This window comes from Mytilus edulis, chromosome 2, assembly GCF_963676685.1.
Source record: "Mytilus edulis chromosome 2, xbMytEdul2.2, whole genome shotgun sequence".
Taxonomy (NCBI): Eukaryota; Metazoa; Mollusca; class Bivalvia; order Mytilida; family Mytilidae; genus Mytilus; species Mytilus edulis.
In genome coordinates this window covers 52,811,364-52,826,875 of record NC_092345.1, presented here as the reverse complement: position 1 = coordinate 52,826,875, position 15,512 = coordinate 52,811,364, and the positions used below count along the sequence as shown (strand labels likewise).

The window sequence follows — 15,512 nt, the reverse complement described above, 5'->3', positions numbered from 1 at the left end:
TGACTGTTACCATTAAAACTAATAAAAGTGCTGACCAGGAGTGCATTTTAAGACCGTGCTCGCTGAAATGTTGCAAATTGGTTACGCACGTAGTTGGAAAAGGAAATAGTTGTCCCTTAACTATTTTAAATGATGGCAATCATCTAATTCGTCTGAAGAAAGGTACACCTATTGATTACATAGAATAATTTGACGATGTAGTGGGTACGGCAGATGAAAACGCGATAAGTGACGCAAGACGTGGCATTGAAGAGAAACGAGACAAGGTGCCCTCGGCACTGCCTCAAAGTTCAGATGAGTTACCTACTATCCCACCATTTCAACCGACCTATATTAACGTCAATCGACTCGTTTCAACCAATTTCATTCCAACCATTAAAACTGAAAGCGTTTAAAGAAGAGTTACAATAACATGTAACATATTGATCAACATTTTGAATTTCACTATTTGTTTTTGTATATGCAGCTATATTTGCAACTTATGTGTTATAGAAATACCCAAATTATTTGTTCTATTCTTTAGAATTAATTGATAACAAATTCAAGAACATAAAGTCCATTTTTAAAAAATCAGTACTTTAATTTCCGAAATTATATAGAATATCTTTAGGACAATCCTAAATTTTATACCGTTTTTCCGCCATCTTGAAAATGACAGCCATATTGGATTTTTCAGAGTGGGTCCATAGCTGAAATCAAAGGATATATAACCAAGAACTACTATGCAAAGTTTCATGCTTTCCTCATCAAGTAAGCAATTTTGCTCTATATCTGCACCAATCGGCCGGACTACTATTGGATCCAGGCCAATGAACCAGCTGGTAGTAGATGGGCGGGTGCTAAGCCTTCGGAAGTTTTAAAGTTATTGAGAATGACATACCATTCCTGTTATTGAAAACTCATATCAATAACAACATTCTTTAGATTGAAAATGGTTATTTTTTTTATGTTTAATCTATTCATTGTTTATTTAGAATCGTAAATGAACTTGAAATGATTAATTTTCTGAGTTGTTCAGGTGCAATATTAAAATGTGTAGATAGAAACCCTGGTTCTCGCCTGAAATTTTTCATTTCAGTGATATTTATTTATCAGTCCATTACAGGATTTAAACAAATCAAATATTTTCATTTAATTTCTGCACAGGTTTTATGACAAAATATGGAGGTTTATAAATTAATCATGTAAATTAACTCGACATCATAATTACCAGGATGGAAATTTATTCTTGTGCTATACGCGTTTTTCCTCCAAGAAAGTTTCATTAACTTTGACCACGGTTTTACAAATAAGTTATATGCACCAAATTTTAACCTCAGAATGTAAATCAAGTTCAAGAAATTCCTTTTAAACATCCATAAATTACAGAAAATTCATCATATATAATTTCGTCATGATGCGCTGGATACTCTTTTGACCATAAACAGTTTTTGTTCAGCTATCGCAAAATCATGCGATAGTTTGACATAAATAGCTATTGATATATTAAAACTTTAACCACATACTGAACCTACATCTACACAGTTATAATAAAAAAAAATGCAAACCCCATTTCGAATCTAAGTACATAAGGAAATTCTTTTAAAAAAGGAAAGCGAGTATAGAAATCACGGAAGATTTAGACTTTGACAGAAAATGAATAAAATATATAAATATGACACCAATTTTGTCATTTTTATTCGAAATTACAAGCTGAGACTACTATATACTATGTTATAGTAGTCTCAATTACAAGCAATTGAAGAAAGACTTAGAAGGTTGATGTACTGTTAACCAATTCTTTTAATAATATCTAGATGAAAATATTTTGTTTTACCAATTTCAAGTGTACGCCCGGGCGTTTTGACGTAAACGTAGCTACGCGCAAGACAATATTTATAACCCAAATCGCACATTATCCTTCATGTATAAAGAACTACGTATCAAACCCTCTGTACTCAGTACTTTGTCAATTCACAACTCGACTTATTTTTTTTATTTTGCGACTTGACAATTTATAACTTGGAACTCGACCTATTTGTTTTAACTCGCATGCTACTTGATTTATTATAACTCATAACTCGCCTGGCTTTTTTAGCCCACAACTAGCTCCCAACTCGAGTTTTTGAATCGTAATTCAACTTTAATAACTCGCAAATTTAATGAGAAAAACAGTAATCAAATAGTAAATTCGATTTAACCAGTCGAAATAAGTACATTTTGTATTTGAAGAAATTTTGGAAAAACACGAAACCCAAGACCCCGAATAAAAATTCCTCGTCACAGACTGGTTATGTTAACAGGTATCAATTAAAGCACTAAGTCAGTAGTAGAGGACAATATCTCATAGATCGCCTTTTACGGGCAATGAAACAATACAATATAAATCTTATTGAAACCTATTGAACTACTCCTAGCAAGTGTTAAATGATTTGACAATTTATATAATGCCATGAATAAAGTATCTACAACTGCATTAAATTTAAATTAAACACAATATCGTATTACTGGTGAGATAACGGTTATTTCTTCATATACAAAACCGTGTGAAGTTAGCATTTAAATGATAAAATCTAAAACAATAATTATTTGGAGTTTTTTTTTTTAGAGATACTCTGTATGGCTAGTATTTTTCTGACCATATAAAGTGTCATTAAGAGGAAATAGAAGAAGTTTTGACGATGGTATTGAAATTCAACTAAAATATTTGCCGACTGTAGTAGATTGCTGTTTACAGAATTGTGTTATGTAAGTACTATAAGATGCAATAATTTTGATAATAATATTCTAAACATTCGAACTTTGCATTCTGTAAAATTATGCATGTCTTTATCAACAAATCAATGCTGCTGCATTTTTCCGAAACTCGATTAAAGCAAATATGTATAATCTTTGTAGCGTTTCTTGACAATTTAAAAAAAAAATTGATTTGAGAGAACCAATCTGTCAAAAATGTTGGTTTTTTTGTGTGTTATTTTTTTATATCAAGCCGTTGTTTTTTTCTCGTTTGACTTGTTTCATATTATGCAATTCCGGCGTTTTCATAGCTTACTTATATGTATACTATACGGAGTTTTGCTCATTGATGAAGACAATGTGATTGAAACATGCTTACACTCAACTTAAACATTGTCACTCATACCACATCTTCCTATATCTATTTACACCCACGTCGTGACGGTCTTTAGTCTTTTGTGGATAGTTGACACATTGGCAAGCACACACCATCTCCTTGATTTTCTATATATATAAAGGCACCTGCACCAATAATTAACCAGGTGCTCCGCAGGGCGCAGCTTTATACGACCGCAGAGGTCGAACCCTGAACAGTTGGGGCAAGTATGGACAAAACATTCAAGCGTGATACAGCTCTGAATTTGGATTGTGATCAAATTTTTAACATTACATGGGTTTTTTTTACACAAAACAAATGTCAAGATTTTACAAATCAATTAAAGATTTCTTCTTCAAACTTTTTAAATCTAAAATTAAATAGTTGACACAGCATAGGTTTCTGACACAGAATGAATGTGGTCTAATGAACTTAAAAGTTTTTTTTTGCCTATGAGCAATTCACTATGCTGTTGAATATTAATCCTCTCAAAAAATGTTTGAAGAAATTTTCTTTTTATTTATGAAATCTGAAATGAGAAAGATTTAACCCCCCCTTTTTTTTTCACATCCCCGTTTCCCTTTTTCCAAAACTGATATCAATTCAAATTTCTAATGGAGTTTGCAACAATAACTACTCTTTTAAATACATCATAAAATATTAAAATGTAAAATAAAGTGCTTGTTATCACTGAATGGTAAAGATTGGTTGGTAGTAAAAGTGAATATACATTGTTTATTGTATAAAACAATAAAAAAAACTTCATCAGCAACATTTTATATTGGCAAATTTCCAATGAAGTTATTTACATAAAGTTATTGGTGCCCAAATAAAAATAGAAAATGACATCATAGTCATGTCTGGCAAATGTCCAACATACATTATCTAAAAACATTTTAGATAAGATAAGGAAAAAAAGCTTCATCAGCAACATTTTATATTGGCAAATTTCCAATGAAGTTATTTACATAAAGTTATTAGCAATTCTAACATGACGTCCTTCAAACGCTTTGAGTACACACCCGTGGTAAAATATGAATATATTGCCAGTGCTGTTCCGATTGTACCCCCACGTCATATGCTTTTTTATGAATGAGATACCCGACGTCATAGAACAATGACGTTAGAATGTAAGCATTTTACGGGAAAATACACGCTTGTGAATCCGAAAATCATCACAAGGAAACATACACAAATGATGCTAAAATGTGGCAAAAGCCCTTTATTGTACATCATATAAGACATATAAATAAATTATCATTCAAATTCATCCAAAACTGTCTAAATACATTATTTTAAATAGTTTAAGCATGTCACTAATGCAGTTTGCTCCGTTCTTTTACGCTAGTTTATTAGTGCGTTTATTTATGGGAACGGCAAATATTTGCCTACACCTAGAGCGCTTCGATCCAAAAGAATTGCCGTATGTGTCCTATCAGAATCGAAATAATTCATGGGGGCTTGAGTATATCTAGATTTTACCACGGGTTGTCCCTTTATGCCGATATTTTACCCCTCGCTATCGCTCAGGGGTAAAATATTTGTCATAAAGGGCCAACCCGTGGTAAAATCACGATATATTCAAGCCCCCATGAATTATTTCTTAAATAAAAATAGAAAATGACATCATAGTCATGTCTGGCAAATTTCCAACATATATTATCAACTACTATTCTATACAAAGAAAGATAACTCCAATTGAAAATTAATTGCTATTGCACAATATTGTGCAATTAAATTTCTTGCTATTGTGCAATACTGTGCAATTGAAAATTTCTTGCTATTGCACAATACTTGATATGGAATCCTGATTTGGACCAACTTGAAAACTGGGCCCATAATCAAAAATCAAAGTACATCTTTAGATAAAGCATATCAAATAAGCCCAAGAATTTAATTTTTGTTAAAATCAAACTTAGTTTAATTTTGGACCCTTTGGACCTTAATGTAGACCAATTTGAAAACTGGACCAAAATTAAGAATCTACATACACAGTTAGATTTGGCATATCAAAGAACCCATTTATTCAATTTTTGATGAAATCAAACAAAGTTTAATTTTGGACCCCCATTTGGACCAACTTGAAAACTAGGCCAATAATTAAAAATCTAAGTACATTTTTAAATTCAGCATATCAAAGAACCCCAAGGATTCAATTTTTGTTAAAATCAAACTAAGTTTAATTTTGGACCCTTTGGACCTTAATGTAGACCAATTAGAAAACGGGACCAAAAATTTAGAATCTACATACATAGTTAGATTCGGCATATCAAAGAACCCCAATTATTCAATTTTTGATGAAATCACACAAAGTTCAATTTTGGACCCTTTGGGCCCCTTATTCCTAAACTGTTGGGACCAAAACTCCCAAAATCAAACCCAACCTTCCTTTTATGGTCATAAACCTTGTGTTTAAATTTCATTGATTTTTATTTACTTATACTAAAGTTATTGTGCGAAAACCAAGAATAATGCTTATTTAGGCCCTTTTTTGGTCCTTAATTCCTAAACTGTTAGGTTAGAACCAAAACTCCCAAAATCAATCCCAACCTTCCTTTTGTGGTCATAAACCTTGTGTCAAAATTTCATAGATTTCTATTCACTTAAACTAAAGTTATAGTGCGAAAACCAAGAAAATGCTTATTTGGGCCCTTTTTGGCCCCTAATTCCTAAAATGTTGGGACCAAAACTCCCAAAATCAATCCCAACCTTCCTTTTGTGGTCATAAACCTTGTGTTAAAATTTCATTGATTTCTATTCACTTTTACTTAAGTTAGAGTGCGAAAACTAAAAGTATTCGGACGACGACGACGACGACGACGACGCAGACGACGACGCCAACGTGATAGCAATATACGACCAAAAAATTAAAATTTTTGCGGTCGTATAAAAAATTGAACCCAATTTTTTTAATCACATCCCCCTTTCCCTTATTCCAAAACTAATCTCAATTAAAATTTCTAATGGAGTTTGCAACAATAACTACTCATTTAAATACATCATAAAATATTAAGATGTAAAAAAACTGCTTGTTATCACTGAATGGTAAAGATTATTTTAATTTATCAGTTGGTAGTAAAAAGTGAATATACATTGTATATTGTATATAACAAAGATTTAAGTTGATTCTGGACAAAGAAAGATAACTCCATTTAAAAAAAAATCTTGCTATTGCACAATATTTTGCAATTACATATTTCTTGCTTACTATTCTGGACAAAGAAAGATAACTCTAATTAAAAAAAAATTGCTATTTCACAATATTGTGCAATTAGATATTTCTTGCCATTGCGCAATACTGTGCAATTGAAAAGACTTGCTATTGCACAATACTTAATATAATAATTTTAGATCCTGATTTGAACCAACTTGAAAACTGGGCCCATAATAAAAAATCTAAGTACATTTTTGGATTCAGCATATCAAAGAACCCCAAGATTTCAATTTTTGTTAAAATCAGACTAAGTTTAATTTTGGACCCTTTGGACTTTAGTGTAGACCAATTTGAAAACAGGACCAAAAATGAAGAATCTACATACACAGTTAGATTTGGTATATCAAAGAACCCCAATTATTCAATTTTTGATGAAATCAAACAAAGTTTAATTTTGGACCCCGATTTGGACCAACTTGAAAACTTGGCCAATAATCAAGAATCTAAGTACATTTTTAGATTCAGCATATCAAAGAACCTAACTGATTCATTTTTTGTCAAAATCAAACTAAGTTTAATTTTGGACCCTTTGGACCTTAATGTAGACCAATTTGAAAACGGGACCAAAAGTTAAGAATCTACATACACAGTCATGACAGTTAGATTCGGCATATCAAAGAACCCCAATTATTCAATTTTGATGAAATCAAACAAAGTTTAATTTTGGACCCTTTGGGCCCCTTATTCTGTTGGGACCAAAACTCCCAAAATCAATACCAACCTTCCTTTTATGGTCATAAACCTTGTGTTTAAATTTCATAGATTTCTATTTACTTATACTAACGTTATGGTGCGAAAACCAAGAAAAATGCTTATTTGGGTCCCTTTTTGGCCCCTAATTCCTAAACTGTTGGGACCTAAACTCCCAAAATCAATACCAACCTTCCTTTTGTAGTCATTAACATTGTGTTTAAATTTCATTGATTTCTATTTACTTAAACTAAAGTTATTGTGCGAAAACCAAGAATAATGTTTATTTGGGCCCTTTTTTGGCCCCTAATTCCTAAACTGTTGAAACCAAAACTCCCAAAATCAATCCCAACCGTTCTTTTGTGGTCATAAACCTTGTGTCAAAATTTCATAGATTTCTATTAACTTAAACTAAAGTTATAGTGCGAAAACCAAGAAAATGCTTATTTGGGCCCTTTTTGGCCCCTAATTCCTAAAATGTTGGGACCAAAACTCCCAAAATCAATACCAACCTTCCTTTTGTGGTCATAAACCTTGTGTTAAAATTTCATAGATTTCCATTCACTTTTACTAAAGTTAGAGTGCGAAAACTAAAAGTATTCGGACGACGACGACGACGACGACGACGCAGACGACGACGCCAACGTGATAGCAATATACGACGAAAAATTTTTCAAATTTTGCGGTCGTATAAAAACAATACAAACCAACAATGAATCCAAAATTGCAAAACATTTGTCGTGTAGAAAGTCTTCCATTATCCATAATATTTATAACGTAAAAATCATTAAAACAATTAACTTTTCTTCCAGCTTATAACATTGATTAACCACCAAAATGGCCATGGACGTATCACAAAGACCTGCAACAGTATCATTTGGAACTGAGGTGATACTTGGACGACGAAAATCACGTGCTTTCAGCATTAGTCAACAGGACACAAGAGATACAGAAACATTCAGACGACAATCGTATAAATATCAGTTTCCAAACCCAGCATTAGAAGCTGACAAAAGAGACTTCGACTTGGTAAAAATATTAAATCTAAAATGAAATGTAAACAACATTATATGCCTTCAAAACATTTACAGCATCATTTTCAATTTGTTACTGATTTGCAAGACAGCGTATTCAATAGCCAAGAGTTATATATGATGCGGTCTGTGAGGTAGGATCGTAAGTTCGTGATCCTTGACAAGAGATGATGGAATTTCTTCTCGCATGCGCGTCTAGAATTTCCCCAAGCCCCTTTCTCGTAAATCAAAGTACAAAACAAATAATGATGTAAATGTAGCAAACAGTGATATGCCACTTGAATATATGTGAAAACACTCCATATTGTGTTAGAGTTGATAATACAAATAAAAGTGCTTACGTCTTAAACGTTGAAAAACACAATCAGAGAAATAGAGATCTCGAGCAAAACACACTAAAAGATACAACCTCGAAATACTTAAATACTCATGGAAAGAATCAAGTTCAACTTAAATTCGAAATTATATATTTTGTTGATTTTGTTGGTCCCTAGCAGCAATTTATGGACAATTCGGGTCAATTGATATAAAATGAACGATCTAAAAGAAAAAGCATGTGCAAGGATTCAAAATTGAAGAGTATCGAATACGGCAGACTATGCGAAATACGTCGGACCGTCGGACAAATCCGGTGAATAATGGATCGGTCTGGTAAAATTTTGTTGAATTCCGGTCCGAATGTCCGGTGTTTTTTTTCATGGAACATTCTAGCAAAATTGCCAAACGATCTCAAATTCATTTTCATCTTTATTATTCACCACAGCGATGTTTATTTTGTTCAACCGCTAGCTTTATGCCGAACATCGACAACCAGTAATGTGTAAATCCGGGTAAAAACATATCTGACTGTCAAAAACAACAATGGATGCCATCATTGGCACAACCGGAAATGTAAATAAAACCGGATCAGATTCTAGGAACGGATAAGGATAATTCCGGGTTTGCCGATTTAAATACAATAAATGAATAAACATCCAAGCAGATCACAAAATTTAGCTATGAAATATAACCACAAGAATTGAAAACCAAAAGATATATGAAAAAGAAAGAAGAAACAGGAAATAATATTTTATACAGAAACTCTAGTAAATTATGTTTAGTTCACAAACATTGTCAAAATCCAATAAAATGGGACATTACTCTTCACTGAAATGCATTCAAGCAATTGTGCACAACTTTCATAACAATATCCCCTCTTGTTACATCATTTTGTTTTAATTTTTGCATTTCGGGGAGGAGTAGGGTACAACAAAGTCATATGTTTGTTGTTTTTGTCGGATAATATACAATTAGATGTAAAAAAAAATTGGTCTGGTAAAATTTCATTCGGTCTGGTAAAGCTATGATGCTTACCAGACCGAATGTCCTGTAAAAATAAAATTCATTCGCATAGTCTGATACGGTCTGCTGTAGGAAACAATTGGAACGTTAGATTGTTTGTTCCTTTTTGACGTCCATTGGCAATAATATTTCATGCATATTGAGGACGCAACAAATTACAAGTAATGCAATAGGTGAGAAATTTGGACTGCTACCCACGGGAAAATGGGAGTTTGTTGGGTATGGGGTGTATACAGACCACACTTTCATGATCGTTGCAAGGGCTCTTTGACGTGACCATTTCCTACACGTTTTAGCTATCCTGACCAAACACCCAATTTTAGCAAATAATTACATTAGATGTATGCTTCATTATGATACTTTATTCTGATTGGCTAACTGCACATCACGTGTTATTCCGTAAGCAATTGCATTGCTCAATAAAACTTTTCATTCATGATAACACGTGGACCCACAATAAAGTGCACAGGTGAATTAAATAAAACAATAATAAAATTCGTGTTTTCATGATCATTGCTAAAAATGTAATTATAAGTATTGAATGCTTCTTTTTGTAACTTCATAGGGTTGTAAAAGCGTTGACCGTGCGCACATTTTTAGTATAAAGCGCGGAATTCATACAAAATGTACTTCGGTCAACGCTTTTACACCCCAATGAAGTTACAAAAATAAGCATTCAATTCTTAAATAAAAACTTCCGAAGTCCTGGGAATTACCACATGTCAATACCCCTTATCGAATGTTGCATGGTTCCATTTTGAATATATATAGCCTCTGAATAAACAACACATAAGCCTTTTTGTTAGCAGATTACGCAGAGGGTTTTTTACACTAGGACCGTGACTCTTTCCGAACACGGGTTGCGTACTTGAATTATCCCGCAAAACCTCAGTCAACGCTTGCAGAAAGGGATAGGGGTCGTACTCTTTGACAGGAGCAACTCAGTCCAATTTGTATACCGCAACATTCGCTGTAGAGCATAAAATTGGAAATTAGTCTGTAAAATAAAAGTTTAAAAGACAAATAATACATACTGTTTTTTTTTTTCAGTCAGAAGTACAAGAAAGTGATATAAGACGACATGTATTTGGAACACCAGTAGAGGAAATGGAGTTTGTTGGATCTGACAACACAGTTAGGCGACCAACAGTATCTAGTGCACGCCGATCGGTTCTTTGGTCACGTGATCGACGATTATATGAAGACAGACATCGCCAAGATGTTGAGGAATTTAGAGAGCAACCTTACATGAGACATGAATATCCAACATTAAGGAAACATTATCCCGGTACATGGAGACTAGCGTCAAGAGATGAAATCCAAGCCACGACAGAGCGGTTGACAAGTGTTCCTGCTCCAACGTCAGCAAGCATGAATTTGCATAAATTTCAGTGTTTCCTGCACAATGTATTGGAAGTAGAAGCACAGACGCGGAATCGTGAGCTTCGGTCATGCCTTCGTAGAAGACCTAGAACATCTGTTATATAGGAGCACCCAGCGACATGTAGAATATCTGCATTTATACCTCGAGATTTAAACATAACATTTGCTAGAAAATTCACAATGGTGATGAACACTAATGATTATATTTTCAGATACCGAAATAGTAAAAACTATCCACGAAATCCTTGAACGTAATATTAAAGTGGAAGTTTTTTTTGTTTTTTTTTTGTGTTGATGAAAATAAAAATATTGATGGTTGTTCTATCGTTCACCCAAAGTTTGATTCGTGTCGTTCAATCTATTAAATTTTGAGTCATATTTTGTAGAACATTTGTCGTTTTGTCTCTTGGCCATAATGTCTGTTTTTTCATTGCTATTGATCCAGTGGTATAGTCTCCTTTTTGTCGAGCCTGCGTCAGTTTATGTCGACGTCGGTGGCGTCACTTTCGATTCGGTTTTTGAAAATATCTATGTAATTTCCCCGTGTTATTTTTTTAAAGTTAACATTTAGTCTCATTTAAACAATTTTCAATCATCCATTTCTTTCTAAAATTTCTTCGTGAAATCGGTCCTAATTTATGACAAAAATCATTTTCAGTCAGGAAACATATTGAATATGTTGTTTTTGTTTTTCCTTTATTTACAAATCAAAGGACTTAGTTTATTGTAGTTAACAGGTAGATACACCCGGGGTTCACCTTTATTACACATCAATGACTTTGCCAAACCATTATCTAACTTTGACAAAGCTTTTATGTAGGATTAAGAGGTAATCATGTCTGAAGCAAAACTTTGAAAATAAATGTTTTTTTTTCTGTGAACATTTATATAGACAGCTTTGAATTACATTTTATACTTAATAAATCTAGTAACACCTTCATCGATAAATATTAAACTTTGACAGAAGCTAATCTTCAAAGTCAAGCTTCTAAAGCCACTGATTTTTTTTTCCAGTTTAGATTCTGTATTTTATTTTTTGATGCATTACATTTTTACTCCGGCAGACGCAATCGAAAGTGAGATACATGCAAGGTTCCGTGGAACCATTGAGAACTTAAAAAATAAACCAAAATAAACACGTTACACTGTTGCGTATATAAGAACAAGATTTTTCCTGAATTTGATCTTTGTTAATTTAATTAAAGGCTATGACGAGGTGTGTTTTTGAAGATTTTACTTTTAATTGCATTTACTGATTGTTGAAAAAGCATTCAACGAAATATTGGTTTTCTAATACTTGACAGTTGTAAGAAAAGACTCTTGTGCTATATGCAAATAGAGGTCGTTTGTATGCATATATACTCAAGGATGTTAAGCTTCGTTTAAGTTTTGTATTAAATTGGGTAGATGATGCAACTATTATTAAATTAAGCTGTCCAGTAAAATAATATGATAACTGCATCTGTTATATTGATTCCATACACTTTCTCTTGATCGAGAAGCTTCTGTCATTTCAAATACGTTTCATGTAGAAGTGATACGGTATATATTTTAACCGGATTAAGTATCTAATTGCAAAGTATTTAATCTTTGGGTAAAATACAGAAACTCAAAGCGCTTGTAATCAACAAAGGGTAAGGATTGCTTACATTTGTAAGTGGAAGTAAAATTAAAAGGCATTGTTTGTAGTTGATTCAACTACAGTTATGGACAAAGGAAGATAACTCTAATTCTAAAAATTACTTAAACAATTACATCAACAGATATTAGATTCCTGCACCTTGCACTAGTTATGTAAGTTTCTTGACAAGTAAACCATCATTTTGTGACTTAAATGTCGGAGCAAATATTTTTGAAAATGCACTCAGTCAATATTTTTTTGGTGGGGGTAAGTAGCTGATACATCAAATACCCTACCCTTTTAAAATATCGTTTATCCAAATATATACCTCGTCATATATCAGTGAACAAAAACAGAAACAAGAATAAAATTCGCTCATCGCGTTCACACACTCTTCTTTTTTAATTTGAATTGATTCGAATAGGCTTATTCGAATCATAGGTGCTTGAGGACATGATCCTGTTATGAGCCCCATATAGTCCCTCCTCCTTAGTTATTAAGGGATAGAACGATGAAAGTGACACTACCCAAATTTGTATTTGATCTGAGTTTTGTGACAAGTATTGTATATAAGTTTCATAACATTTGGTTGTGGCTTACTTAAGTTATAGAACTAAAACGAAAAATTCAGCATTTTCTTCATTTGTAAAGAGGGGGCAAGGGGATCCCAATAACAGCAAAACAGCAAATTGATTTGGCTCATAACAGATAACAAGGAATTAAAATGCACAAAAACAGATAACAGTAAATGAAATATTAAAATAATTCAGTCTTTGACAAATCAGTATTTCTTATTACGGATATAATCCTTTGTAATGCATTCCATTTTCTATGACTATGTTTTTAGTATTAATTTATGTATCTAGAATGTGTTTAAATTACTACTCAATATATTATAATATTTTTTATACGCTCGATTACGGAACGTATTATGGTATACTGTTGTCCGTCTGTCGTCAACATGTCGGTATTAACTCAAAAACTCTTTAACCAATTTGCATTAAACTTTGGGAAATTGTTTATATCTATTGACGTGAGCTCCCCCCCTTTTTTTTTTTTTTTTTTTTTTTTTTTATAAATTTTAGATTTTAAGTTTCTGGGTAATGGGTTTTTATTCAATAAAATTGGTGTTTTTTTTTTTTTCAGTTTTCTGATAATATCTCAAAAATGCTTTCACAAAGCAAGGAATTTTGGTGAATTGTTTATATCTATTAACATGAGGTCACTTTCAATTTTTATAAATTTTAGATTTTACGTTTCCGAGTTAACTGGTTTTATTAATTAAAAAGGGGGTATTTTCCAGTTTTCAGACATTTATAACACAAAAATGTTTTCAGCAGTTCTCATGAAACTTTGCTGAAATGTTTATATCTATTGTTGTAAACTCCCTTTCGATTTTTATTAATTTTAGATTTTATGTTATTGAGTTAAGGGATTTTATTCATTAAAAAAAGGTGGTATTTTCTAGTTTTCAAAAATAACTCAAAAATGCTTTCAGCAGTTCTCATGAAACGTTGGTGTATTGTTTATATATATTGACTGAAGCTCCCTTTGTTGCTAATAAAAAAATGACCTAAAAGAGTTTGAATATTCCGACTTTTTCTTAATGACCATCTAATGAGGTGTGTGAATTTTTCTTAATAAGATTATGAGGCAAAGTGGTATATAGGGTAGCAAAACCAAAAGCACCAATTATAAGCATGCAATTTATCAAGTACTTCGAACGAATTTTGACACTCCAAAAGCAATTTATTCCACTATTTTCAAAGGCCTTATTTGAACAATTTTTTACCAGCTGAGGTTTTTGATTGTACCAAGTGTACTAGTAAGTAGAATACATAGTTTAGCAGGGAAACAATGGCTTGAAACAAAAGAAATCTTTGTTTGTAATGAGTTATGTGCAGCTTCGGACCCAAGTACATGGTTGGAACTTTCATTGTACAATGCATTTGGTTCTGCTTTGAAAAGAATCAGAGCTGAGTCTATGTACCATATTATATAAAAGGTTAACTGGTTGTTAGGACCTAGTCCTTAATTGAGATCCTTGTCAGATATTCCTGGTCATATGTTTTCCTTTTTGTCATATTAAGAATTATTTTTAATTTAATATGTTCGTACGGGAAACAAGGAACACTATTTTCATACAAAAAATTAAGATAATTCTAAATACACATTCATAAAAAATGGAATTTATTACAAAGGATAATCATAAGATATACTTGAATTGTCCTGGACCTCACTTCTGTGATGGGTAAATGTTAATGGAATCCTTCTCTGAATACGGGACAAACATATTAGTAGTGGTAGACCCCAATGTCCAATGATCTTCAATTTCTACCGAATATTGGATGTAAAAAAAAAAAATGCTAACATTCCAATTTTCAATAACAGTTAACAGCAAATACATTATCACAATAACAGATAACAAAAAAACTAATAGCCCAATAACAGCTAACAAAGAATAAGACAATAACAGCTAACAGCAAATATATTTTCAAAATAACAGATAACAAAGAATTAAATTGTCCCATAACAGCATAACAGTTAAACCCCTTGCCCCCCCCTCTGTAAACGGACATAATTCGAGAAAACAATAGTGACACCACTAAAAGTAAAACTTGATCTGTTTTGTGGAAGTAAGTATTGTGTATAAGTTTCTGAGAACGGAAACCAACTTTAGGACATACAAGGGCAGGCTTAATGCCCCCTCCACTTTGTTAGAGCATAAAAGTTTTGGGATGCAAAGTTGACATATCATAATCTGTAATAAAAACACATTTTGGTTTCAATGGTAAAGTTTGATAATTCAACAATGGTTTTGTTCTGGGATGCAAAGTTGACATATCATAATCTGTAATAAAAACACATTTTGGTTTCAATGGTAAAGTTTGATAATTCAACAATGGTTTTGTTCTCACTGTTCTATATTTCTTCTTTTTTTAGTATATGGGAAATGCAAAAAGTAGAGTAACCACCAATTCATAATCATTACAAGTTGAAACACGAGTGCACATACCGATTTGTTTTGCCTTCTTTACTTACCATTGGTTTTATGTTGATAGTCCTTAATATAAAGTTTTACTGCAACTATTACATAAACTCAGAGACATATAATTGTATTACATGTCTCTGATAAAC

At 32.4% G+C, this 15,512-nt stretch overlaps 1 protein-coding gene across 1 annotated transcript; it reads left to right on the top strand.

Annotated features, from left to right (window-relative positions):
- Positions 1-2,582: 2,582 nt before the first annotated feature.
- LOC139510238 (uncharacterized) lies at positions 2,583-10,994 on the top strand. Its single transcript, XM_071296722.1, has 3 exons — positions 2,583-2,727; positions 7,808-8,024; positions 10,421-10,994. The coding sequence occupies exons 2-3, from the start codon at positions 7,833-7,835 to the stop codon at positions 10,856-10,858; spliced, it is 630 nt and encodes a 209-aa protein (XP_071152823.1). The 5' UTR covers positions 2,583-2,727; positions 7,808-7,832; the 3' UTR covers positions 10,859-10,994.
- The last annotated feature ends 4,518 nt before the right edge of the window (positions 10,995-15,512 follow it).